The sequence below is a fragment of the Ovis canadensis genome, chromosome 20 (assembly GCF_042477335.2).
Source record: "Ovis canadensis isolate MfBH-ARS-UI-01 breed Bighorn chromosome 20, ARS-UI_OviCan_v2, whole genome shotgun sequence".
NCBI lineage: Eukaryota > Metazoa > Chordata > Mammalia > Artiodactyla > Bovidae > Ovis > Ovis canadensis.
Window position 1 is genome coordinate 66009398 of NC_091264.1, and position 26713 is coordinate 66036110.

Sequence of the window (26713 nt, forward strand, 5' to 3'; positions counted from 1 at the left end):
GATCCCCCTGCGTTCCTGCCAAATATGAGGAAACTCCATGGGCTTGGACAGGAAACAGCCCTGAGGTGGGACTGAAGGCTTCTCAGGGCGTTCCCGCGGCCGAGAGGCTCCTGAGCTGCAGCCGCCACCGAGCCACCTCGCTCATCACTCAGAGGACGGAGCAAGTCCCCAGAAGGCCTGAGCTCGGAGGTGGGGTGACCCTGAGTGGAGGTTCCTCTAAGGCCAGGCCAGCAGAGCTGACGCACAGACTTCAAGGGCTTCCAAGTCACTGGGCCTCCAACCGTTGCAAAGCCGTGTGTTCTTCAAAGGAAGACAGTAGAATCTAGACTCAGAAGCGTAATTTTCTTAACGCTTAGCATTCAACCAAAAATTAGTAGGAGTGTCGCGAAGTGGGAAACGACCTAAAGCCAAGAGGAAAATCCGTCCACAGAAACAGACTGAGGCCTCATAAAGACAGTGTGTGCGCTCATGGGGAAGGCAGAGGGGCCACTGTGACGGCCGACTGTGTCGAGGAGACATGAGTGGAGTGAGGAGAGAGAGGAGATATGCGTGCTTTTTATAAGAGCCGCATGCAACCTTCAGAGATGAAAAATGAAGTAACTGGAATGAAGCCTCCCTCTTGGCATTGAGAACAGATCAGACGCTGCGGGAAAAAAGCTAGTAAACCTGCACGCGTTGTGCTGGAAATGACCCAGAATGAAGCGCAGGAAGAAACAGACTGAGGGGAAACTGAGTTTGATTAGATTAACCTGTGAGACAAAATCAAACAACTTAACGTGCACAATCAGAGTCTTGGGGAAAAGGGGGGGAGAGGACACAGGAAAAGAATTAAATAACAGCCCCAAGTTTCCCAAACTACTGAAAATAAATGCTAAAGAGAAAACTTTAAAAGTAGAGTTACGTAGAGGGGAACTAACATAAGAAAGCTGTGGTATCAGAAACTATTCGAGGCAAGAATTCCTTGTAGCAGCACCCTTAAATCGCAGGAGGAAACCTACGCCCCGAGGTCTGTGCCCGCGGACAGCATCTCGGAAATGGAGGCGAGTTAAAGACTTTCCAGACAGGCGGAGATTGGGAGGGCTCGTCACTAGCAAACGCTTAGATGGAAGGAAAACAGCAGAATGAGGGGCAGGAGAAGCCGCCGGAATGTAGGAAAATAAAAATTCTCCCCTCACTTTAGAAATTCTTTGAAAAGTAGCTGACTGTTGAAAGTACAAATAACAGCAGTACGTTTGTAGTTTTAATACACATATAATAGACGTAAATAAATAGAACAGACTGCACAGTAGCAGCAGCGCTGAGAGCGGAGACAGGATGGAAGCCTCGCATCGCTGCGCTGTTGCAGGACTCTGACACCGGATGGGAACTGGCGTGGAGCTATTTGAAGACAGGCTGCAGTTAGTCAAAGAATGTGCTGCGCACTCTGGAGAAACCACTAAAACAGAACAAAATGAAAGGTGGCCACGAGCCGGCACTGGAGGCCGAATGCAGCCTGGAGGCTGCTCGCCTCAGAGCAGCTGGAGAAGAGGGCTGGGAACAGCTTGCAGATGGGGCTGAAGGAGACAGATGCTGACTGCAGTGACAGGCACACCCACGGTGAGCGCCCTGAAAGCCCAAAAGAGCGGTGAAGCCGGACTCGACGGAAAAGCGACACGCTGCTGGCACGGGACACATTTCAGGTATAAACACACAGAGAGTTTAAAAGCAAAAAGGTGAAAAATAAAGCATCCAGATACTACCCACAAGGAAACTGGAGTGGCTGCATTTATATGGGATGAAAGAGACTTCATTTCCTCAGAAGGAATAAAGAGCCCTTTCGCAGTTTAAAGGGTTGATTCTTCATAAAGACATAATAATTTTAAATGTATATACACCGAGTTGTAGATGCTTCAGAATCCTGACAGAATGGATAGGAAAAAAGACAGACTTAATGTCTGTGCACCGTGGCACGCCTCTCTCTGTGACTGCGGTACAGGTAGACAGTCTCTGCAGACACAGAAGCGAGCGTCCTTACCCTGACTGGCATTTCAGAGCTCACCACCTGCCACACTTCTCAACAACTCACAGGTCAAACAAAGGAATCACAAGGGAGATTGGAGTAAATTCTGCACTAAACGCCAGGGAAAGCAGCGTACCAGAAGTCGCGGGGTGCTGGCGAAGCAGCGCTTAGAGAGGAGTGCGTGGCTGTGAACACTGGCGTTAGAACGCAAGAAAGAGCCCAAACCAGTTATCCCAGCTTCCATCTTAAGAAGCTTGACAAAGACGAGCACATTGAGCCCAGCGCAAACAGAAAGAAGGAAACGGCAAAGATGAAAATAGAGATAAATGAAGTAGAAACGGGAACATGATGGGGAAAATCATACAAATCATCAAAATCATCCAAAATCATCAAAACGTGGATGAACCTCTATCCAGGAAAAAAGGAGACAGCAGAAATCATACGCAGTAGAAATAAAAGACTTATCATCCCAACAAGTCCTCCAGACGCTGACAGAATGGTAAGGAAATGCTGTGAACAGGGTTTTGCCAGTGACCTTTTCAGATCAGAGAAAATGGGCAAATTGCATGAGAGACACAAACTGCCAAACCTGACTCAGAAAATCTATGAGTTTCTGTAGTTCTATGCGCAGCTTAGAAAACGGATTTTCAATGTCTAACGGCGAAAACACTCCCTTCCTTCCTTTCACTAAGAAGAGAGAACACTTCCTAACTCATTTGATGAGGCCAATATTACCCTGATGCTAAAAATAAAAATATTACATGAAAAGAAAGATACTGACTAGTATTTCCAGTGAGCATAGAAACAAAAAATAGCAACAGAATATTAGCAGATCGAAATTGTCCATATATAAAGAGTTGGTGCACCGCGGCAGAGTGGGGTTTATTCTAGGAACGCAAGGTTGGTTTAACATTTGAAAATTAACGTGATTCAACATATTAAGAAAACAAAGAAGCCATATTTTTTTTCAATAGAGGCAGAACAGACATTTGATAAAATTTAGCAGCTATTATTTTTTAAAATTAATTTCAACACACTAGAAATTAAAGGAAATTTCCTCAAGCTGATAAATGGTCTTTGAGAAAAACCAACAGTTAGCATCATAGTTGAATGTGGAGGCTGAATGCTTTTCCTCTAAAAGTGGGGCTCAGGGCAAGGCTGTCCGCTTCTGCTAAACCATTTCCACATTATCCTGGATCTTAGCCACAAGGAAAGTAAGAAAAAGAACGGGAGATGTGTGTCTGTCTTATTCACAGGTAGCTTGATGGAGCACATAGGAAACCTACGTGATCTACCCAGAAAGCCAGGTGCATTCAGCAGCATCACAGGACACAAGGTCCATATGCAGAAGCCAACTGCATTTCTGCGTACTGCCACTCAACAACTGGGAATCGAATTTTTTTTAAAAAAAGCACAGTACCATTTAGAGTAGAATCAGAAAAATGAAACGGAGATGAACTTAATAAAGTGCCTGAAAGATGTGCACCCACGTCGACCGGAGAAACCAGAACAGCGCTGCGCAAGCGGGGAGGTGCGCCGCGCGCACGCACGCAGGGCCCGGGGAGACGCGGTTCTCCTGGGATCAGTCTGCGGATTCAGTGCGGTTCTCCCGCTTTGGAGACGGCGTCTTGTGTTCAGCCTTCTGTCCCTGGTCCCCTGGGCTAACGCCTTTTTAAAAATACCTAGCACAGACCTGTACACACTGAGACTTCTGTAGAGAGGAAATGCCTTAGAAAAGCATGTGTCCAGCTCATCTGGAGAATATTGAATATTACAACCCCTCCTGGAGAATCACCAGTAGAGTCTGTGTGACGTTGTTTAACCCAGCGCTTCTCAAGCTGACCTTGTATTGGCATCCTCCTGGAACAACAGAGCCGCGTGGACTGCCAGCTGGGAGTGCCCTCTGTCCTTCGGAGCCCCGCTGCAGCCTGAGTCCCCATCCCCAGAGGCGGCAGGAAAGCCCGGCGTAGTCTCGCTAGAACCCACGGCAGATCTCAGGAGAGGCCTTCACGCCGTTCCAGGTGACGGGCCAAGCCACCAGCCAAGGCTTCACGGCATCGGCGTCGCCCTTGAGTGTCACGCACAGTTTCGGCGAAACCAAAACATTTCCCCGAATCTCCCACGAAGAGAGCAGGTGCCGATGGTCCGTCCGAGACACCGGGGCACTGCCCTGTGCCCCCAGCCGAGCCTCCTGCCCGGTGGCCACCTGCACCCCGAGCCTGCATGGCCGGGCGTGGGAACAGAGCGCGGCGATGCTCGCTCTCACAGCACGGCTGAGACGCGGAATTCCTTCTCAGGGCCAGATAATGAGATCACGACGGCGCTCTGAGCGCGGTCTGGAAGTTGCATTCTGTTGTTTGTTTTCTTTCCAATTTCCTTCCCTGGAGCATCTCCGGGCCCCACGAGCAGCATTCCGATCTCAGCTGGAACAGGCTGGAGAGTTGGGAGAGTCGGGACCGCTCCGGGCCAGCCCCGCCGCAGCTGGCCTTCTGACGGGCCGGCCAGGCCTCCTTGGGAACGGCTTCCGCGCAGTGAGACACCAGGCAGCGACGGGCAAGGAAAACGTCGAGCCGGAGCCGGGCCTGGAGGGCCCCCTCCCCGTTACCACCGGCTTCCTATCCCAGAACTCAGCGTGTCGTCTCTGCACGCAGTGTGCTGTGGCGTCGGGTGAGGGGCTCCACTCCAGCGCCCCCACCCACCCCAGGCCTGGGTCCCCACTCCACCGCCTCCACGCCACCCCTGGGCCTGGCTCCCCACTCCACCGCCCCCGCCCCACCCCTGGGCCTGGCCCCCCACTCCACCGCCCCCTGGGCCTGGCCCCCGCTCCACTGTCCCCATCCCCCTGGGCCTAGCCCCCCACTCCACCGCCATCTGGGCCTGGCCCTGCTCCACAGCCCCCCCACACCCTCCAGCCTGCCCCCGGCTCCACCTCCCCCCCGCCCCCCACCCAGGCCTGGCCTTGCTCCACCGCCCCCACCCCCAGGAAGCAGTTAGCTCTGGGCCTCACCCGAGAGGGGGTGAGGGCCTGCCTCTCAGGGATGGGAGCCGGTGAAACACGTCAACACGCGGGACGCGCCACAGCGGGCTGGAGTGTCGGGCACTCTGCCCTGTTTGCTGTTCGTGAGGAAACAGTGTTGATGGAAAGTGACATTTGTCTACATGAATGCTAGGGACAAGCAAAGCATGAAACCAGTAAGATCGGGCAACTGATGCTATGTCTGGGGACTCTAAACAGTCGAGTCCCACCAATGCCTCACACTCATGTGACCAGGAGGAGCCTACGGGCGTGCTCAGCAGAGAGGCGGACAGGGAGGGAGAGGACAGGCCCTCAGCTCGCGCCCAGGGGGCTGTGGCTGTGATGAGGACTCCCCTGCTCTCCGGGAGTAACCCACCTCCCGGCAGAGCTAGGGCGTCTTTTGGCTGGTCTGTCTCCTGTGGAGCACAAGTCCTCCGATGCTAAGTGCTGAGAAGCGCTTGGGGATCTAGTTAAAGTGCAGGTTTGGAATCGGTAGGTCTGGGCGGGGCCTGAGCATCTAACAGGACCCCCGCGATGCCAGATGTGGGGGCTGCTTGGCCCCTGGACCCCACTCTGAGCAGCAGAGCCTGGGAGATCACAGAACCTCAGGCCCAAGGTGGACCCGACAGTCACCGCATCTGAGCTCTCACCCCTTCTGACCGCGATCTTAGGTCGCCTGGGACTTTACCCTCCCTGGCGGACTGGGCATTCTCTGCTTGAGGCCACACCTGCTTTGGGTCCTTTCTGAACCTTGCATCCTGCCCCGCACAGTGGCAGACAGTTGGTAAATCAGCATTTTCATGAGTCGGTAACGGAAAACGAATATTTGGAAGTTGAGAGTTTGATTGTGTGTCTGTGTGTGTGGCATGCAGGGTGGGAATGAGGGCAGACTGCTGTAAAGTGAAAAGCCTAGACTTTCTAGGTTTTTCCATGAGGACTGTCATCCAGGGAGTGCCTGCAGCCGCCGTGGTGCCTTCTCTCCTCTTTCTTTCTGCCCTCACGCCTCCAGGGATCACATAAACGCCAGTTGAATTGAACGAGACATTGGACTAGTTAATTATCTGATAAACTGAGATAGAAGAAATCCTCTGAACACCACTTCCTGCCTTCAGTGACTTTGGATCGCTCTTGGTGAGACAGAGTTCTGAACAGCTGGAGGCATCCCTACCTGTTGTTTTTTTTTTTTTTCCCAAAGTAGGAAAGAGATTGACCAAGAACTGATGGGGGTCTCCAAGGTGCAAGAGCCAGGGGGTCCAGAACCCTGGTCTCTAAAGCGAGAGAAGAGCCAGGCGTTGATGGAAGTCTCCTGGGAGCCCAAGAAACATGTCGGTCATCTCTGAACTGATGGGGACTCGGTTCCACAGTTGTGTAGGAGTCAAGTTCTTCCAGCAACTTAATTTATATAGTAGTTCCCTTACCTCAAAACTTTTAATGGCAATCTGTCAAAAACAGCCTTGGAAATTGGAGAAAATCCAGGAGCTCATCTTTTGGGAAACACTTCACGTGCTTTCCTGTAATACTTTGCCTTTAAAACATTTGGCCCTTGGATCCCAAGAGAAGGCGAAGGTTTGTAAACCCAGGACCAACATCCTTATTTGTAGCGGACTTTAGGTGATGACGCTTCCAGACTATAGCAAGAGGATCAAAAATTCCGTCTATAGAATCACTTTCCATGTCAAAAATGCCACAGAATCATCTTCTATGTCACTGTTTCTTAATTCACCTGCGTTTTCTTTCTTAACTACCAGGCTTACATATTTGTTTTGCATGAAAACATTGTGCAGGAGACTAATTACATTCATTAGAGGAGATAAGGAACAGGAAGGCAGATGTGTTGGCGTTTTCATTTTAAATACAATGCTGGGAGCTGGAACACAGGTGGAAAAAAGCAAGAGGACGTGGAAGAATGTGCAGGCCGAGGAGCCGTCTGGACCGCCTCCATGCCCTCCTTCACTGTGGAAGAAGGCAGTGCGCGCTTCAAGAAAATCACCCATGTCCTTCTGTGATTTGCAAATGTATCGTGGGTCTCTTGTGTCAGGACTGAGTTTTTAAATATCCTTTTAATTCAAAATCCATGTTGCTTTAAATAAACCTCCAAGGTTCTTATTAGAGTGAATAGTATAGAAAAAGTGATTACCCTTCACTCTACAGTGGAGGCAATTTCACGTCTTTTTTCCTAAAAACAAGTACACTTTTTGTTTATGTTTTCTTACGGCATAAAATATGATGTTTTATTGACATTGTCTTAAACTCCAAAAGTTGTGAGGGATGAAAGACATAAATCCTTATTTATTTCAATGTGTGTAGCACTCATGCTAATAAAACCGAGCCGTGCGCTGTCCAGGTAAGAGCAGTGCTCCGTGTGTGTGTGTGTGTGTGCGTGCGTGTGACTGTGAGTCTGTGAGTGTGTGTGTGTGTCTGTGTGAATGCGTGAGAGTGTGTATATGTGTGTGTCCATATGTGTATCTGTCTGCCTGTTTGTGTGTCTGAGTGTGTGTATGTGTATTTGTGTGTCTTTATGTGTATATGTGTATCTGTGTGAGTGTGTGAGTGTGTATATGTGTGTGTCTTTATACGTATCTATGTGCCTGTTTGTGTATCTGTGTGTCTGTGTGAGTGTGTGTCTGTGTGTGCGTGTGTGTGTATCTGTGTGAGTGCGTATCTGTGTGAGTGTGTGTATGTGTCTATGTGCCTGTGTGCGTGTGTGTGTGTGCCTGTGTGTGTACACGTGTGCATTTGGAGGAGGCTGTGTGTGTATATGTGTATCTGTGTGAATGCACGATAGTGTGTATATGTGTGCGTCTATATACCTATCTATGTGCCTGTTTGTGTATCTGTCTGTGTGAGTGTACGTGTGTCTGTGTGTGTGGGTGTGTATAGATGTATCTGTGGGGGGGGTGTATATGTGTATCTGTGTGTCTGTGAGTGTGTGTGTATGTGTCTATGAGCACGTGTGCATGCGTGTGCGTGTGCGTGCGTGTGCGTGCCTGTGTGTGCCTGTGTGTGTACACGTGTGCATTTGGAGGAGGCTGTGTGTGTATATGTGTATCTGTGTGAATGCATGATAGTGTGTATATGTGTGCGTCTGTATACGTATCTATGTGCCTGTGTATCTGTCTGTCTGTGTGAGTGTGCGTGTGTCTGTGTGTGTGGGTGTGTATAGATGTATCTGTGGGGGGGGTGTATATGTGTATCTGTGTGTCTGTGAGTGTGTGTGTGTATGTGTCTATGAGCACGTGTGCGTGCGTGTGCGTGCGTGTGTGAGAGTGTGTGTGCCTGTGTGTGTATCCGTGTGCGTTTGGTGGGGGCTGTGTTCTCGGGGTCATTGTCAGTGGGAGGCTTTTCTTCCCGCTTCCCTGTCACCTTATCACTTATTAGGTAATAAGTAATGTGAAAAGGAAGCGCTTTTCTCTTGCACTCAAAGTGATGCGTAAACCAAACAGGCCAATACTTGTCTTGACTAATTTTCTGTCATTAATCTTGTTAAATTTTGAGAAGAGAGTTGTAGGAACAGCCTGCAACCATGAGAAAACCACCGCATGCTGCTGGGGTGGGGGCGGCGTTCCGCCAATGGAAATATTTATCATAGTTTGCGGTATCATAACTATATTTTCAGTCAAAACAACAAGGGCAAACCTTATTATACGTTTAAAAAGAAACTCATTTCTAAACGCCTCCTGGCTGAGATAACAAGCGTTTTGTGTTCATGCACATTCTTCCCCTAATTAGGGATTGTTTCTTGGGGCAGGGGTTGGGGCGGGGGGAGGTGGGGCGTGGGTTGGTGTGTGAGGCTTCTGGCTGGCCGCTGGGCTCGGAGGACGCAGAGGGGACTGCAGGGAGGTGGGGTTGGTGGGGGGGCCCAGGAGCGAGCCCGTGTCCCGTGTCCCGTGTCCAGGTATCAGGACCCCAGGAGCGAGCCCATGTCCCGTGTCTGGGTGTCCATTGTGAGCCCTCCTGTTGTACATGCTGAACCTTGACTGTGTCCAGTTGCTCTGTGGGAAAACCACACCCTTCCAGCGTGTCACTTCTGATGAAGTTTCTCCAGCTGTATGTTCGGGCTCTACTTGAGCAGAGTCAGGCAAAGGAGCGTCCGGGCTCTGCCTTCTTTCTCTGGAAGGTTCCGCATGTTTGCTCATGTTTGGGGCCGCGCTGGCCCACGTCTCTGCTCAGCAGCCCCACCCCGGAGCTCCAGCCCCCCGCGGTGGCCTGCAGCCGCCCTCTCTAACGTGCACACCATCTAGCCAAGTTGGGTGGCCTCTCTGACGCTGAGGGGTGGAGAGAGCATCACTCGGCATCTTCCATGGAGCCGGGAGAGAAGTGGCATGGGTTGGGCCCCTTGAGAACGTGGAGGAGACGCTCTGAGCAGACCCGAGCCTCCTCCCGAAGTGTCCGTGCGGAGACTGGCCCTGCTCACCAGCCTCCACTCACCGCTGAGGCAGAGCCTCCCCGCTTGAGAAAGCTAAGCCCTCGGTTTACGTTTATATGAACTTCTGAGATACTTAGGGTTTTAACCCATTAAAAAAAATAATAATAACAGCTAAAGCGATAGGAGCTTCGACTGAAGTGGCAGGCGTCTGGATGAGCAGTGTGCGCAGATCCGATGCTGTCTGCCTTGGAGGCTGGGGCAGCCCTCGCTACCTCTCACGGACGGCTGATGCATCCCTTCAGTTACGGTCTTTAGCTAAGGGTCCATCAGATCTCAGAGTGCCTGCTGCCTCTGAAGATTACCTGAAGAAACGGGCTTTGACCTGAACACAGAGCAGGCGCTCCATCCACGGGCTCCCTGCCCGTTTTCTTCTTCCTTTTTACTCTCAGAGCCAAACTCACCCAAGACAACCAAGGCCGGTGCTTGCGCTTGAGAAGCCAGGCTTTAATGCAGTGATAAGGAGAAGCCATCATTTACAAATCTATGCAAACAGCTGCGGATATTATGGAAGCCCGTTCTATCGCCACTTCTGAAGGGACGGCCGCACAACCGTGGCTGGAGTGATGTCGGCAGGGAGGTGGAGTCCCAGCTGGAGAAGAGGCTGGGAGCTCCGAGGAGGGCCCCCATGTGGGTGGAGAGGCCTGAGAACAAGCGCGGAGGCCGCTCCGTCACCCAGCTGTGGCCAGGACCAGCCTGGCCGCTCCGGGCAGGTGGGCGGTGGTGGGGAGGGGCGAGGAGCGGGGCTCCGCGCCCGCTCTGCCTCCGTCTCACCGCCGCCCGTCTGCGGGGTCTCGGCTGGTCCCCCGAGGGTCCTCCCGGGGCCCTGCCCCGCTGTGGCTGTTCCTGCCGGGTGCTGCCTGGTCCCCTGACCCCGCCGCTCCTCGGCTGTCCTGCGTGGCCGCCAGGCTAGAGGACCCTGGAGGACAGAGACCTGGGCGCTCAGCCCCGGCTCAGCTCAGTGCCCGACACGCAGGGCCCGCGGCGAGGACAAGGGGGTGGGGGGGCAGACGAGCGAGCTCGGCCGGGAGTGGAGGAGCCCCTGGGGACGCTCCCTTGCCCCTCCCCACCACTGCCCACCTGCCCATCAAGCCACTGCCCAGGTGCTTCCTCCTGTGAGGCTGGAGAAACCCCAGCCACAGTCTCTGCGTGAGGACAGAGTTCGACACAAGGAACACAGATAGGTAAGAGCTGTGTGAAGATGGCGCAGAGGCCCGCGGCACATGGCGAGGCCGCCGGGGGTCTCTGAGTGTCCCTCTGCTCTCAGCTCACGCTGCGGGGGCCAGCCCTGGTCTCTCTCGCGTCATCTCTCGAGCCACCTCATTCGGCCTCGTTAGGCTGGACCACCCGGGCCCTGTCCACGGAGCTGGTCACCCCCGTCAGAGGCCCTGCAGATGAAGCTGGCACAGGACAGTGAGAAAGGAGACACTTCTCCCTTTAACAGTTGCCAGTGATGCTCATGGGAGTTCCCTCGATGCAAGGAGGTCCACCCAGTCCATCCCAAAGGAGAGCAGTCCTGGGTGCTCATTGGAAGGACTGATGCTGAAGCTGAAGCTCCAATACTTTGGCCACCTAATGTGAAGAGCTGACTCATTTGAAAAGACCCTGATGCTGGGAAAGACTGAAGGCGGGAGGAGAAGGGGACGACAGAGAACGAGATGGTTGGATGGCATCACCGACTCGATGGACATGAGTTTGAGTAAATTCCGGGAGTTGGTGATGGACAGGGAGGCCTGGCGTGCTGCGATTCATGGGGTCGCAGAGAGTCGGACACGACTGTGACTGAACTGAAGTGAGTGATGCTGGTGATGAAGGATGCAGGAAAGATGCTGACGGTGCCCCCAGCCCCCCAGGAAGCAGCGTCCCCGCCGGAGGGTGCCTGCAGTGGAGGGAGGGGAAGCCACTCGCTCTCCTCTCCCCCCATGCAGGCCGCAGACCGTGCGCCTGGGTGGCATGCCCGGCCTGGTGTGGAAGCCCCGGGGATGAGTCCCACGGCAGCCCTCTTCCGGAACCCGGGCACGAGGGTTAAAGTTTAGCCTTTGTGTTTTAGTTGGTTATTTGTTCACACGGCGTGGCAGCGGGAGCCGGAGTCAGTGGCAGTGACTCTGGCTGAGGGGCGGAGGAGAGGCTCTGCAAGGGGCCTGAGAGCCCCCTTCGCGCCCTGAAGCCCCCCCCCCCCCCCGCCCCGGCGCTGCCCTCCGGAGTCTCCCTTCCCCCGCCCGCGTCTGGGACGGTCGCTCCACGGGCCTGGGGCTCCAGTGCCGCCTCCGCGCGCACAGACCGCTGTCCCTGCCTCCTCTGCCTTCAGCTCCTTCCCCAGCGTCGTGGCCGTCCCAGTGCCCCCACCGAGAGGCCCCTCCTCCCGTGGCGGCTCGCAGAGGCGCAGGGCCCAGCTCTCCTCGCGGCGGCCTCCCCACCCAGCCCGCCCTCTGCTCGTCCGGCCGCTGGCTCTCCTCATCCAGCCTGGGCCGTCCGGGGTCCACCTCCACCCTGCCCGTGTCTGCCACCTCTTGCTGGGAGTCCGCCGCCGCGTTGCTGGCCTTTCCCTGCCACGACTCCAGGCCGCGCTCTGATCTCCGTCCGCGCTGCTCCCCTCGCAGCTTCTCTCCTGGCCTGTTGCTCAGGACGAGGCTCCGTCCCTTGCACCCCGCATCCCGCCCTCCGCCCCCCCCTGCCCGCTCCAGGGGCCGCCGGTTCCCGTCATAGAGCAACAGTCCTGTTTCTCTGCGTCTGCCCCATTTCCCATGCGACCGCCCCTCGCCTGCCCCGTCAGCCTCGGGCTCTCCCCGGGCGTGTCGCCTGGGGCAGCCCCTCTGCCACCTTGTCACCTGACCCCGCCTGGACAGGTGGACGCTTGGCAGCCCCTGTTTTCCAACATCTTTCTAGAGCCTCGTGGTTTGGTTTCCTGAGACCAGTGCATCTGGAAACACATCTCTTCTGCCCTCGGCGTGAATAAGGGGGCCGATGTGCGTCTCTTGGTTGGAAACAGCCTTCCTTCAGGACTTGGAAGGCACTGCTTGCAGGGGCCGCCCTGCCCACCCCCAAGCCCACCCCCGACCCTGTCCCGTGTTCTGAAACAGGCCGCTAGTCCCACCTGGCCTCTGGGTGCTCGGTGGGGCCCTGTCTGTCTGGAAACATCTCTTCTTCTCCTCTGGTCCGTTTTCTCCATTTATTTGAAGACAGTTACTTCCTTCACTCTCTTTCTGGAAACCCTGTTATACTGACCTCTCGAGGCCGTCTTCTGATTTTATCTTCCTTTTTCATATTGATATCTTTTTGCTCTACTTTCTGAGAAATTACCTCAATTTTGTCTTCAAAATCTTCTCTTGAGTTCTTCTGAATTCTTTCCAATTACTACATCTTTTGTTTTCAAATTGTCCTTTTTTTAGTGCAGCGTCTTGCTTTTGTCTCCTGGGGCCGTGTCGCCTCACAGCTCTTGGCGCTGGTGCCTGTGGGCCGTCCTGTTTGCTGTTCTCTCACTCACCCCCCCCCCCCGTCGGTTCTGTCTCCTCCAAGTTGCTATGTCTCAGCTTATCTCTTGTGACCCCTTGTCTTTGTAAGTGTGGTTTTCCTCACGTGCATCTGGTAAGCCTTAGTGCTGGGCTCATATTTGAAAGTGGGGGCCTAAAAGCTGGTTGGGGTTTCTAGGACCTAGAGCTCGGGGGCTCCTGGTCACTCTGGGGGCTGTGAAGGGCTGTTTGCTTGGAGAATGGAGTCCAGAGGGCGTCCCTAGCTTCCCCCACAGAAGGGGCCAGCCTGACCCCAGCCCCCACCACAGAAGGGGCCAGCCTGACCCCCACCTCACTCCTAGAAAGGGGTACCCTGACCCCCGCAGCCCCTGGGGGCCGAGGGTGCCCAGCGCTCACGTACAGCCCACCTGCGTGCTCTCCGCGTGGGGACCCCGTCTCGGGGGCGCAGGACCGTCCCTCCTGCCACCGTCACAGGGACGCTGAGGCTGCCGTCCGGTGATGTGGGCCGCGGCGGCCTGGGCCCCAGCCTGCTTCCAGGGGAACCGAGCCCCTCCACCCTGAGCATCCGGGGCTGCCCTGCTCAGCCTGCCCACTGCCCGCTCGCGAGCCTGTTTTCGGGGCTCCTGCCCCGTCCTTCACGCTCGTCCGTCTGCTCGGCAGCACGGGTTGTCTCTTCTCTCCCGCGGTCCGGCCCTTATAGACTGACCCATGTCTGCAGGTGGGTCGAGGAAGGAGGAGGAGGGTGCAGCCAGCCTCCCGTCCAGAGCCGCTGCCTCTCCCAAGCCGCCCTGGGCCTCGACCTCCCGGCCCCGCCTGCCCCGCTCCAGCAGCGGGGCCTGCAGTGGCCCCGCCAGCTCTGGAGGCCCGGGCTCGCTTCACCCTGCTTGCTCCAGAGGGCCTCCTGGGTAGGGAGGCATGCGCTGCCCCGCGTCTCGCCATGGGGCACTCGGTTCTGCTCTCAGTGCTGCCTCGGGCTCTTAGCGCTTCTTAGGAGCCAGCAGTTGAGCCCACAGTCCGAGTCTGCGGGACCCCACGCGGGGAGTGCCATCTCACCGAGCAGGCTGCGCTCCTGCCGACCGGCGGGATCCTCACTCCCCGCCAGCAGCGCACAGGCCGCTCTGCGTGGAGTCACCCGTTACCTGTTAGGGCAGGTCCGCCCTTGCCTCTCGCTGGTGAACACAGCACTCCGTGTCCTGTTGCAGCCCACAGCTTCCTGGGCCTTGGCCGAAGCGTCTGCCTGCTGCCTGGTGCCGACCAGAAAGTGGCTCTGCGGCTCCATCCCACTCTGAGCCCTTCTCTCAGAGCCGTGGCCTCGGCAGCCGTGGCCGCAGACACCCCTGTAGGCCGGCCGACAGCATGGGGCAGAGGAGACCTCTGTGTGGGCAGCTCACACTACAGGCGCCCGAAGTGCCTGCTCGGTTCTGCCAGGCGGGCCCTTCCCCAGCTGCTCCCACCTCAGCTGCTGCGACAGGGGCTGGTGTTGGCCCAGGACTGCAGCACAGCCCAGCGAGCCCGTGACGCTGGGGAAGGTCACCCCAAGCCCGCTGTCGGCCCGCCGGTGTGGGCGGAACCAGATGCCCCCCCGGGGCGGAGGCTGAGGATGTGCCCCTGACTCGTCCCCTGGACCCGGCGGATGACTGGTCTGCATGCCAGACCCCAGTGAGGCCTGTGTTCTCTTCTCCAAGGATGTTTCCACTGTTCAGGCTTCCCCAGCGGCTCAGACGGTAAAGCGTCTGCCTGCAGTGCAGGAGACCCAGGTTCTATCCCTGGGTTGGGAAGATCCCCTGGAGAAGGAAATGGCAACCCACTCCAGTAGTCTTGCCTGGAAAATTCCGTGGACTAAGGAGCCTGGTAGGCTACAGTCCGTGGGGTCCCAAAGAGTCAGACACGATTGAGCGACTTCACTTCAAACGGTAGTTTTTTTTAAAAAAAAAAAAAGATGATATTGGGAAAGAGAAGGAGGAAGAATACGGAACAGAGCCTCAGGTTATCGTCCGTTTCGAGCTCTGTAGAAAAGGTCCTCCAGCCCCTGGTCCAGCCACGCGGAGGGCGGTGTCCTGTGTATCCGTGTTCCCACACAAGTGTGGCCCGTCGCACGTTACATGTGGGTGAGCACGTGCTTCTGAAACCCCGGCTCCGTGGAGATGCGTCAGGAAGGCGTGTGAGCTTGCTTTTCTTTGTATGACATATGAACAAGACTAGAGCTGAAACATGCTCGTGAGGAGCAGCTGTCCTTTCGTCGACTAGAAGCGCTCCCACAGAGAGCGCCCGCGGAAACGACCTTAGAGCTGCACAGGAGACCTTTGGGAACCGTGACCTCACCAGATCCCCTCCCTTGCTGTGGATGCCGAGGCTTGGTCTTCATCCACCTGAAATCACAGGGGTTCCCGTCTCACAGCGTCTCTAGTCTGCATATCTAAAGCATGTCCAGGTGAGTGTTCCAAACGCTTAGCTCTGAGCCTGCCAAGTGAGTCTAGGCAAGGGTAAGAAAATGAACCAAATAAGTAAATAGCCAAACCCCCTTTCTTGAGTCAATTAATTAATAGAAAATTCATGGAAAATGCCAGTTGTGCACAAGTCACCGTCCAGCATAATCTACTGTAACTCTGAGTGTTGTGGGATGTTTTTCCGTGTTTGCCTGTAGTCTGTGGGCAAGCCCAGTGTCCTCACAAACTGATTATTTCTCCAACGATGAAATGTGGTCCCTGTGCTGTCAGAAAGGGATTTAGACACAGAACCTCCGGATGGTCGATCAGAAATAAAGCTTGTGATGCTGGTTTATGTCCCTGTTACCCGACCTTTGTGCAGAATGCAACCGCGATCAGCGTTTGATCATCTTCAACGACCCCTGTACGGCATGTGGTCCAGTGGCCAGTGTGATACTCTGCTCTTCCCCCCAAGCCCCTGCGGCTGGTCGGGGGCACAGGACTGCCCTGTAGTAGGGCTCTTCGCCCGCCGAGAGAGCAAAGGTCTGAGATCAAGCATTGGAGTCAAACATTATACCCTGCAACATGTTTCCCTTCTTTGCCAAAAAGCTTTATTTGTGAAAATAATTAAAATTATATAGTATGTTCCTGTTTGAGTATTGGTTTGTGGAAACGCAGAGGTCAGCTCTAAGCCAGAGTCTTCGTTTCTATAAAAGTGAGAATGTAAAATCGAACTCCAGCGGGAAGCCAGTGTTGAAACGTGTGCGCTTGCCTCCTGGACTCACAGTGGAGGCTGTGCTTGGGCCCTGAAGGGCGAGCGGCTGTGGGTGTTTACAGGGGAAAATGAGTCCAGAGGGCCTCGCGGCTGAGTAAGAGGAGGAGAGTCTGGCAGACCCTTTCTTAGCAGGAAGTAACCGAGTCGTTACATAGTTTTGGAGGTTTAGTCACCTGGGATTTGTCACTGGGGCCCATGGCTGCCTGGATACAGCAAGGTAACTGGTGTGTAATACCAGGGTGATGTTAACGGTTCATTAGGACATTAAACTTGCTCTAAACTGGAATGCGTTAAAATTACAATAAATACACCTAAAACTCAAAAAAAAAAGGCGGGGGGAGAGACACAAGCGATTACTTCATAATAATTGACTTTTTCAAGAATAGTCTAAAGAAGCAGAAAGTCTTTGAGATCCCTGAAAATTGTGGAATTCCTTATTCTGGCTAATCTCTTCACTTCTGAGGTCTCAATTCTGACTGCATCGGGATTTTCTTTAAAAAGGCAGGGGAGCCCCTGAAATAGACCTGGGAAGGCCCGAAGGCCGCGGCTTGGCCTGTGCTCCCGAGTTCGCACGCTTCCGTGCGACCCTGGCCAGCTGCTCCCAAGCAACTCGGTGCGGACGACTAAGTCTTTATCTCCTTTCCAGGTGGGAAGGAGAGAATGAAAACGAAGTGGGCAGATGTAAAGAGACCGGCAAGATTCACGTGACTGTGGACCTCAAGTACTACCGGCCCACTGAAGTGGTAAGACTCTCGGCCGCGTCTCCACTGGCCACTCCTGGGAGACTGTCCCTGGACACCGCGGCCAGGCCGCCCAGCCCCACGCTGGGCGATCTGCGACCCTAGCGCCTTACCCAAGCCAGAGCCTTGGGAGGCGAATCCGGGGTGCTATTCTTGGCACAAGACACACTGCCGTATAAAGGAGAGCAGGGGAAGTTCATACCCGGGGAAGGGTTGGTTTCAGAAATGGAGGCTCGGGCCAAAGGCAGGCCCGTCAAGGTTAGGCCTGCTTGATGGCTGAGCCCTAGAGCCTGCGGGCTGTCCGCCTTCCCAGGGCCCCGTGACCTGCAGGGTCTGGAGGTCCCAGTGCACACGCACCTGCACACATTCACACACACTCACGTGCACCCTCAGACACACTCCTGCACACGCAGGCACACGCACACACACGCATGCATTCACGTGCGCTCGCACACAGTCAAATGTGCTGAGTCACGCACACACGCACGCACACACACGCACTCACGCACTCACACACGTGTACACATGCACACGCACACACATGCACTCACACACGTGTACACATGCACACACGCACACACACATGCATTCACGTGCGCTCGCACACAGTCAAATGTGCTGTCACGTACACACGCACTCACTTGCATACACGCGCTCAGCACTCACATGAACCGATGCACACAACCACATGCATTCATACGGTCACACACACACACGCACACACTCACATACACACACATGTACACATGCACACACACACACAAACCTGAGCCATGTGAGCCTGTACACTTTGAGCCTCAGCTCGAGTGTGGTCCTGGGTGCGAAGCCTCTTCTGGCCCGTGGACTGGCCGCCACCGAGCTTGCAGCTTTCCCTCTTGGATCTACATCGCACGCTCTGCAAACCGTGTCATAACGTGTGTGACAGCTTGTCAGACTCATCTCTTTCCATGTTTTTCTCCAAACTGTGAACTCTTTGAGGAAGACTCTTGTCCTGTCTCAGACGGCAACAGACGCGGCGTGAGTGCTGGTTGGCGGGTGGGTGGGTGGATGGTGCGTGGTCTTTGCGTGCGCGGGCCCCTGTCTGGAGAAACAGCCTGGAGGCATCAGGGCGCAGGGTCCCCCTTCCCTCACTGTCTAAGAATTCCTGGCTGGGTGTTGCCATTTAAATGTGGGCCTCCTTCACTCTGGTGACGAAACTCAGAGGTTTAAAGGGACGGACCTGGGGTGATGGAAAGCAGCGTCTTGACAGAGGTGTGCAAATGTGGTGGTTCCCGAACGAAATGTGTGTTAACTGTGAGCACGTTACCCTGGAACCTGTTCGACCTGTGTTTTGAACTAAATTCCTGTCTGCCGCACCACCTTTAGAGGTCAGGAAAGCCCCGCCAAGAAGGGTTGAAAGTGAACGTGTCTCTGGTGATCACCCGTCAGATGGTCTTGTTTCAGACAAAGGAGAGGCGTCGCTTCACGCGGCAGTCCACAAGGGCGGGACAGCGAGGAGAGGAAGTGTGCAGGGCTGTCTGGCCGGGCGGGGCGGCCTCTGCCGGGCGGCGAACAATGGCGCGCTGTGCCGGCGGAGTGGGTGTGCCGGCGGAGGATGTGCGGGCCGGGAGGGGGCCGCGGCTGCCTGCTGACGCAGCAGGGGGCCCTGCCCTGCAGCCCACGCCTGCCGCCCACCCGGCCCAGACGCCGCAGGCTTCTCGTATTTCTGGAACCTAAACGGGCAGCCTTGTGTCCCAGCTTGCGACGAGCGTTGTCATCTCAGAGTGGGAGTGGACGGGGCCCCTGCACCCCGTGACACCGTCACCCCGGGCCTTCTTTCCGAAGCCAGGAGCCCGCTACCAGCGGCTCGTCTGCCACCCTCCCGTGGGGACGCTGGGGCGTGGTGGGGACATGGCACGAGAGAGCCGAAGCCCCCGTGGCCCATCTTTCCGGCCGAAGCTCCACGTCCGTCCGTCCTTCTGTTCCCGCGGACACGGTGGTGGCACCTGCTCTGCAGGTCTGTCCACAGAGGGCATCTGAGCCTGAGGGCGCCGCCTGGCTCCGTGGGTTCCTCTCGCCCATCTGTCGCCCCCGGGCCCCCGTTACTGCTGCGGGAGCCTGTCCTCCCCGCCCCGCTCAGGGCTCCTTGGGGCATGTGCAGTGAGGCTCAACTTTTCACCCCATTCCTCAGCACAGCAGCTTTCCCAGAACCGAGCAGTCTGACAGGCTGAGGCAGAGCTGCCCGAGGCGCTGTGTTCCTCCAGGTGAAAGGGGACCAGACCCAGAGCCGCCGCCGTGAGCTTGCACTTGGGTCTGGGCCCTGACCAGCAGCCAGAGGGGTTGCTGGGACGAGGCCTGAGAAGCACTGGGCGTGGGGGCCGTGGAGCCCCCGGGGCCGGCGGTGGCCTGCCCTTGTCTGTGGTCAGGTCCATCTTCCGAGGCCACAGACTCCTCCCTCCTCGGGTTCTAGAAAAGCTCCTTCCCCTGGCCATTTTTGTCCTGTGTCTTCAGCACCCAGCACACCCCAGAGCCAACCGCAGAACCCGATTACCGTAGGGTCCAGTGTGTCAAGAGACTGCCAGGGGGAGTGCCAGGCAGGAAACCTGGGGCAGGCTGTAAGGACATGGCAGGCCCCAAAACACCAGCGTCCTCAAGCAAGACTAACGGGAGGTGCAGATTTGTGTCGTTACGTGAATAAGATTCAGACCAAGGAAGGCTGTTTGCCCAGCAGAGCCCAGCACAAGGACCCCACCGGCGGCTCTATATGGAGCAGGACTCCCGGCCAGGACCTTCCCCTGTTGATCTCACCATGGCGGGCTCCTCGGTCCTGCTCCTGCTTTGTGCGGAAGGTCCTGCTCCTGAAAGTGTGTGTCTGAGCTCAGGATGCTGGCGTCCACTTAGAGCTGAGCGGAGTCCTGTTCTGGGTCTCTCGGTGGACACCTCTGGGCTTCCCCTGAATGTTTAGTTGTTTGACTCGGGTGGAGAACTTGACTCTGGAAACTGGGCTTCACATTTCCCAGCGTTGCTGACCACCCTGTGAAGACTGGGCCCCCCTTCTCTGGGTGCACGGTATGCGGAGCCCTGGTGATGCGCGTCCATGCCCGGGAAGAAGCAGGGTTGGGTTGAAGGCCAGGCGGCCTGAGTTCAGAAACTGTCCATCACAGACGGGTAACCTCGAACCTGTCACTCCTCGGTGCGTCTGTCTGCCTGTCTTTAAAAATGGGGTTAGCAGTCAGACTTCTTCCAAAGAGGAGTTGTAGAAGTGGCAGTCAGCTCCGCGACTGCTCGTCAGAACAGTGGGGCACAGTGAGACGCCCAGCCTTGCCGCTCTCACTGTCAGTCATTCATTCTTCCAGCAGATACTCGCCAAACCCTGTGTTAGACCCTAAGAGTCGCGCGTGGCCGACACACACCCTGTCGCCACGGGGAGTGTAGGTGGGAAGAACAGGCCAGTTACGCAAGCCGACTGCCTTCTGAAAGACAGACTGACGTCGCTGGCGCATTGTGCGCGTTAACTGCCAACAAGTCAGTGACGTGATACAGTCAAGGCTTCTAGCAAACGTTTTGCTGTGTACTTTGATTTCTTTATTCTTGTTTTATTTTTATTTTTATCCTTTCTGACCCTGTCTCTGAAAATTCAGTAGCAATTCAGGGATATGGAATTATCATGTAAATATGAGAAAATTAACACTAATTTATTACTTAATTTAAAATAATAACAAAAACATTTTCTTTTTGTCTGAAAATTTTTAACTTGGGAAATTCACAAAGATTGGATTAAGAAGTATTCATCCCAACGTGGCAATTGTTAATCACACCAAATGGTCAATTCACTTAAAGAAAGAGAAGCTAAGATTTTCTCTTTTTCAGTGAAACAAACAAACCAAAAAATGCCTTTTTTTTTCTGCAGAGCACTTTAAGAAATATCATGGGAAACGCATTCACAGACCAAATTTGGAAGCACCTATTTTTCATGACAAAATACATTTAAACTCTACTGATGATGGAGCTGAGCTTCCCTCCCTGTCCTGTTTGTCTCTAACGTGGGCTTTTCTTGATGTGATGCTTCCAGCACCCTCCCCTGTGACTGGCTTTTGCTTTCTTTACCTAGATACTTTATGTTTATTCCCATTCTTTATAGATATTAGAAAAAAAGTCCCGAGTTAAAATCTGGATCTGGGAAAGCAGTAACTTCAAAGAAGGCAAAGCCAGTTAAAACAACACCTTCCTTCAGCAGAAACATGTGGCCTGTTTCTAATCAAATTACCACACGCTTGTCGAGTTGTCCCCTCTGCAAACTTTTCCTAATATTTTTCTGTAAATGATGTTAAGTTAAATGGCCCATAATTGCTTGTTCTATCTCGTAGCCCTGTTTAGAATAATGCAGGGTAACACTTTCCAGACCTCAGGAATCTGATCTGTCATCAGAGGACTTGTATAAATACCAGTTAGACCTTCGCCCAGCACCACCCCGAGCCTCTGCAGGGGTCTTGAAAAGGCCCCTCTTCCCGTGTCTGTGCTCCCGCCCCAGCAGGAAGCCGGACCTGCCTTCCCCGTGGCTCCGTCTTCCTCAGCCCCCCTGGAGGCCCCTATCGCTCAGTCCTGGTCCCCTGACCCCCAGGGCCCTCAGCCCCCACCTCCGCCCTCCTGCCCTCTGTGGGACCGGGGAAGAGGAAGCTGGCCGGGCAGACGAAGGGCGAGCCCCCTCTCTGCCGGGACCAGGAGAGGAGCGGCTGGGCTCCCGGCTCAGCGTCCGCCCTCTCGTCACCGGCAGGAGCAGTGGCGTGGATGCCGTCAGCGGTGCGTCGCTTCGGACGGAGCTTCCTCTCTGTAATTACTCCCTGACCATCTCACCACTCGTGTTTATGTCTCGCAACCACTGTGGACGCCCTCCCAGGCTCCGCCCTCCCAGGCTCCGTGTCCCTCCTTAACCGCACTGCCCCTCTCCTTCCGGGACAGACCTGCGAGGGCTCTGCACCTCGCTGTCTGCAGCTGGACCACGGCCTGGCCTCCTCTGTGCAGGACCCCCGGGCAGGCAACACTCCTCCTAAAGCCTGAGCTCCTCCCTGGCTGCCCGCCCCTCAAGACTGTTTGTATCTAATGAAATAGTAGTTGTGTCCCGACTACAGTGCCCCCGACTTCCTCCTGTTGCTCCTTGCAGGGTTCACGATTATACCTGGATCAGAATGGTGCCATCCAGCTGTAGGGGAAGAAGGCACAGATTTTAGACGAACCCCTACTGGTGCAGCGAATGGTGCAGCGTGCATTAGGAGTGCTGGTCTGCGCGTTTCCTGACGCGTGACAGGTTTCCCGGATAAGCCAGAAGTGTTCCGCCTCCTAAACCTGGTGTGAGAACGCCTACACTAAGGAACAGGTCAGCACCCAGCCGCTGATAGGCTCTGCAGCTTTCAGGCTTCGTTACTTTGCCGACTAAGGGCCGTCTAGTCAAGGCTATGGTTTTTCCTGTGGTCCTGTATGGATGTGAGAGTTGGACTGTGAAGAAGGCTGAGCACCGAAGAATTGATGCTTTTGAACTGTGGTGCTGGAGAAGACTCTTGAGGGTCCCTTGGACTGCAAGGAGATCCAACCAGTCCATTCTGAAGGAGATCGGCCCTGGGATTTCTTTGGAAGGAATGATGCTAAAGCTGAAGCTCCAGTACTTTGGCCACCTCATGCGAAGAGTTGACTCATTGGAAAAGACCCTGATGCTGGGAAGGATTGGGGGCAGGAGGAGAAGGGGACAACCAAGGATGAGATGGCTGGATGGCAACACCGGCTCGATGGATGTGAGTCTGAGTGAACTCCGGGAGTTGGTGATGGACAGGGAGGCCTGGCAGCTGCGATTCATGGGGTCGCGAAGAGTCGGACACGACTGAGCGACTGAACTGAACTGAACTGGACTGAACTGAACTGGACTGAACTGGACTGAACTGAACTGGACTGGACTGGACTGGACTGGACTGGACTGGACTGAACTGGACTGAACTGAACTGGACTGGACTGAACTGGACTGAACTGGTAGGGATCCCTTAGCGCACTCACCACACCCACACCGTCAGCTTCTCAGCAGGCCTAGCAGCAGCACAGAGTAGACTGTCTCTGTGTGACTGGGGCCTTAGAGGGTTAATCCTGAAGCAGCATTCGCTGGATTCCTGCCATGGAAGCGAGTCCTCGCAGCCCGTGAGAAATGCACAGAGACATGAAGCAGGGTCCTCGGCCGTAGACGAGGGAAGACGCAGCGTGGAAGCTGTGGGCTGGTCCGGGGCAGGCCAGCGAGGCACTCGCCGGACCGGGAGGTGGCAGCCGGACAGCGGCACGTGCCAGGACATTGCAAACGGAGGTCGCGGGGCCAGGGCAGGTGGGACAGTGCCGCAGGACGGGCGGCACGTGAGGGCCCGCGGTGCAGGAGCGGGGCTGCCACCCCATCGGGATCCCCTGAGGACCGCAGCAGTCGTTCATGGGGCAGGTGCAGGGCACTGAGCTCCGGCACGATTTCGGAGCCTCAAGCTGGCGCTGCGCCTAGGGGCCTGCTGTGCACGAGGAGCATTGAGGGGCATTTAGGGGAGGGGGTCGTGAGCAGGAGTTGGTCCCCTGCAGGCAGGCATCTGTGGGTGCAGGAGCTCAGTCTTAGAAACCCCGCTGAGGAAGCATTTATGTCCAAGGTCCAGGAGGCCAGACTCTTCAGAGGGGTAAAGGGCTGACGCCAAAGAGCTGACGTGAGCTGGCAGGCGGTGCCCACCCCCAGTCCAGGCAGACTGAATTTCAGGGGTGAGTAGAGACCTACTTTCAAACTGATGTGCCCGCAAGGCGGGATGCAGAGTGTTTAGCTCCTGAGGATGAAAGGCTCATCTAAGTATAAGGTGCTTTGCACCGCGCGTTATCGCTTTTATTGCTGTCATCATGGTTAATTATCACCGTCAGCATCGTCGTGTATGCCCGTGGAACCATTAGTTATCAGAGGCCATCTCAAAGGCTTCTTTGAGCCATCTGCTTCTGAGGTTTCCTGTAGCGTGTGCCTGGTTCTGTTGCCCGACGGCTTTGGGCAGGAACGGTCACGTGCTCCTTCACTGCTGGCACTGCTTCTGAACCGATGGTCCTGGGGAAAGATAGGAGTTGAGTTTCTCCTCTGATTCTGCTCTTCTCTGTGCCAAGCCCTGGGGCCCAGCGTGTTCCAGGGCCACCCCCGGAACTGCAGCCTTGCTGGCCGGCTGGAGATCAGCTACCACGAGAGACGCTGGGCGGCCGTCCACCACCTTCCCGTCAGCCGCCCCGCCCGCTCCCGCAGAAACCGGTCTTTGCGCACATGCTCGAGCCCGGCACCGCTTCCCAGCCCGGAGTCCGCGTGGGTTCTGGTGCTACCGCAGCAGGTCAGCACTGCACACGCTCGCTCCCTTGTGGGTCCAGGCTCAGAGGCCTGACAAGTTTCGGGAAGTAAGATCACTGCGTTGACAGAGCTGTGCTCCCCCCAGGGGCTCAAGGGTCTGGGTGTTCTACTGGAAGAAAATACTGGGTTGGTCATGTTGGAATGTTGCTGGGTCACAGCGTTTTCTGTTGTTTGGAAAACACATTGTTAATCACTTTGAGGAGAAAGAAGAAATGGAAGATTCTAGTTAGCTGCCAGTTGAAAGTTTGATAACGCACACCCTTGAAAACACCGTGAACACAGATGTGGGCCACCGCGGGTGAGGTCAGCCTGCACGTGCAGCGTTTCTGAGGGACGGCAGGCGGGGGCCAGGAGCAGTGGGGCGACTGTGGCTTTAAATAGAGGCCCAGAGGGTGTCCCGGAGCAGGGACCACTTCCTCCCACGTGGAGATGCTGGCGCCCGGGGCCCTCCCAGACCCCACAGCGAGTACTCTGCCCGCGGGCAGCGCTCAGCCCTCCTCCCCTCACACCTCGCCCTCTTCTCCCTGCGCTTAGACTCCCTTCTGTCCTATTCCTGCTGTCGTGAGCCTCAAAACCGTGTCACCCGTAAGCCCACTGAGTCCCGCTCCCTCGGAGACCGCCAGCCTCCCCGTCGACAAGCGTCGCCTGGCCACTGGCCAGTCACTGCGGGGTGACCCCTCGCAGTGTTTTCCTCTCCGTGACCAACTTTGACGGCAGTTTCGGTCCGACGCGTTGGGCTGGGCTTTGGATGGGCTCTTTGGATGGGCTCTCTGAAGCAGGTTCCCAAAACCCCTTCATTAATGTCCTGCTTCCCAGGGGCAGGGGCATGGCCCGACTGAAGCTGGCTCTCTTGCAAGAACTGCTAGCTTGCAACGGCAGACTGAAGGAACGAGAGTCCTGATGACTCGCAGAGCAGATGGGCAGAGAGAGAGGGAGGGAGGCTGTGGATTAGAGAGAGCAGCTCTGGTCTCCCGCGAGGTCCTCACGCTGGTGTCACCCACCGAGGTGAGAGAGGAACCGTTTTCACACGCCCGCTCACCTGTGGGAGTGGCGTGCTTGTCCATGGCCGTGGAGCCCGCCCTGGCTTGTCCACGGGCATGTGGTTTGTGGGTCCGTGGATGTGGAGCCTGCCCTGGCTTGTCCGCGGGTGTGTGGTTTGTGTGTCCGTGGCCGTGGAGCCTGCCCTGGGCATGTGGTTTGTGTGTCCGTGGCCATAAGCCTGCCCTGGCTTGTCCGCGGGCATGTGGTTTGTGTGTCCGTGGCCGTGGAGCCGGCCCTGGCTTGTCCGCGGGTGTGTGGTTTGTGTGTCCGTGGCCGTGGAGCCCGTCCTGGGCGAGTGGTTTGTGTGTCCGTGGCCGTGGAGCCGGCCCTGGGCGTGTGGTGTGTGTGTCCGTGGCCGTGGAGCCCGTCCTGGGTGTGTGGTTTGTGTGTCCGTGGCCGTGGAGCCGGCCCTCAGGTTAGTGGCTGTGACGAGCTCTCTTTGTGAATCAGCCCCCCCCCGGCTGCCCTGCAGGTGAAGTGGTTGGTGCCACTTTGGCCTCATGTCCGTCCCCGCTGCTCAGGGAGGCCTTGGGAAGAGACATAAGCAGACAGCCCAGGGTGGGCAGTGAGAGCCTGGCCCCATCACCACGTGGGCCCGGTCGCCCCCCGCCGACCCCGAGGGAGCAAGGACGGCTCCCACTGGAATCTGTCTGTGAGACCAGGGCGCATCCCATCAGGACAGCAGGGGCCGAGGCCACGATTCTAATTGTGGATTTCTTTAATGTATTTATCAAAAGGCCGTCTCTTTCACGTCTGGCTAAACATGAAGCAGGGCTGCTGCCTGTCCACTGAGAGTGTCCACTGCGGTCACCTTTCTTCCCATCCAGCCATCTCACATCCAAGCCTGGGTCCTAAGAAGCCTCATGCTCACAGCTTTATTGCTCTGGAATAAACACAGGTCCTGGGCTTCCCAGGTGGCTCAGGGGTGAAGAATCCGCCTGCCAGTACAGGAGATGCATGAGGCTTGGGTTTGATCCCTGGGTCAGGAAGATCCCCTGGAGCAGGAAATGGCAAACCACCCCAGTATTCTTGCCTGGAGAATCCCACGGACAGAGGAGCCTGGCTGGCTACAGTCCCTGGGGTCACAGAGAGTCGGACGCGACTGAGCGCACACACAGGCCTGTGGCGGTGGCTTTCAGCAGAAGGGCCTTTGCGCACCTGCTCAGGTTGGTGCCCGTCTTCTGACTCAGTGGCTCCTCTCCTCAGTTAAGTGATATTTAGGTGATTCTACCCCCAACCTCTGCTGAAATCCAAACAGAACCACCCACTGCCTACTGGAAACACTCTCCTTTCTTTGTCTGCATTTTTCATGATATTGCTCTTTTTTTTATTTTTCAAAGTAATTCAACCTCTTTTCTGTCTTCCTTGTTCATCTTTATAATCTTTCCAGGCAGCTGGACTCTATTTTTGATCCCCTCACACTTGGTGGTCTGTGTCCCAGACTCTACAGTGATGGTCTG

General features: G+C 55.7%; 1 protein-coding gene across 2 annotated transcripts in view; it reads left to right on the forward strand.

Annotated features, from left to right (window-relative positions):
- The window catches only part of GMDS (GDP-mannose 4,6-dehydratase), a 419586-nt gene that overhangs the window by 350738 nt on the left and 42135 nt on the right, over nt 1-26713 (forward strand). For both annotated transcript variants that reach the window (XM_069563990.1, XM_069563989.1), the window contains exon 9: nt 16756-16852. In XM_069563990.1, the coding sequence (XP_069420091.1) occupies nt 16756-16852 (97 nt within the window). The remainder of the gene's footprint in view (nt 1-16755; nt 16853-26713) is intronic.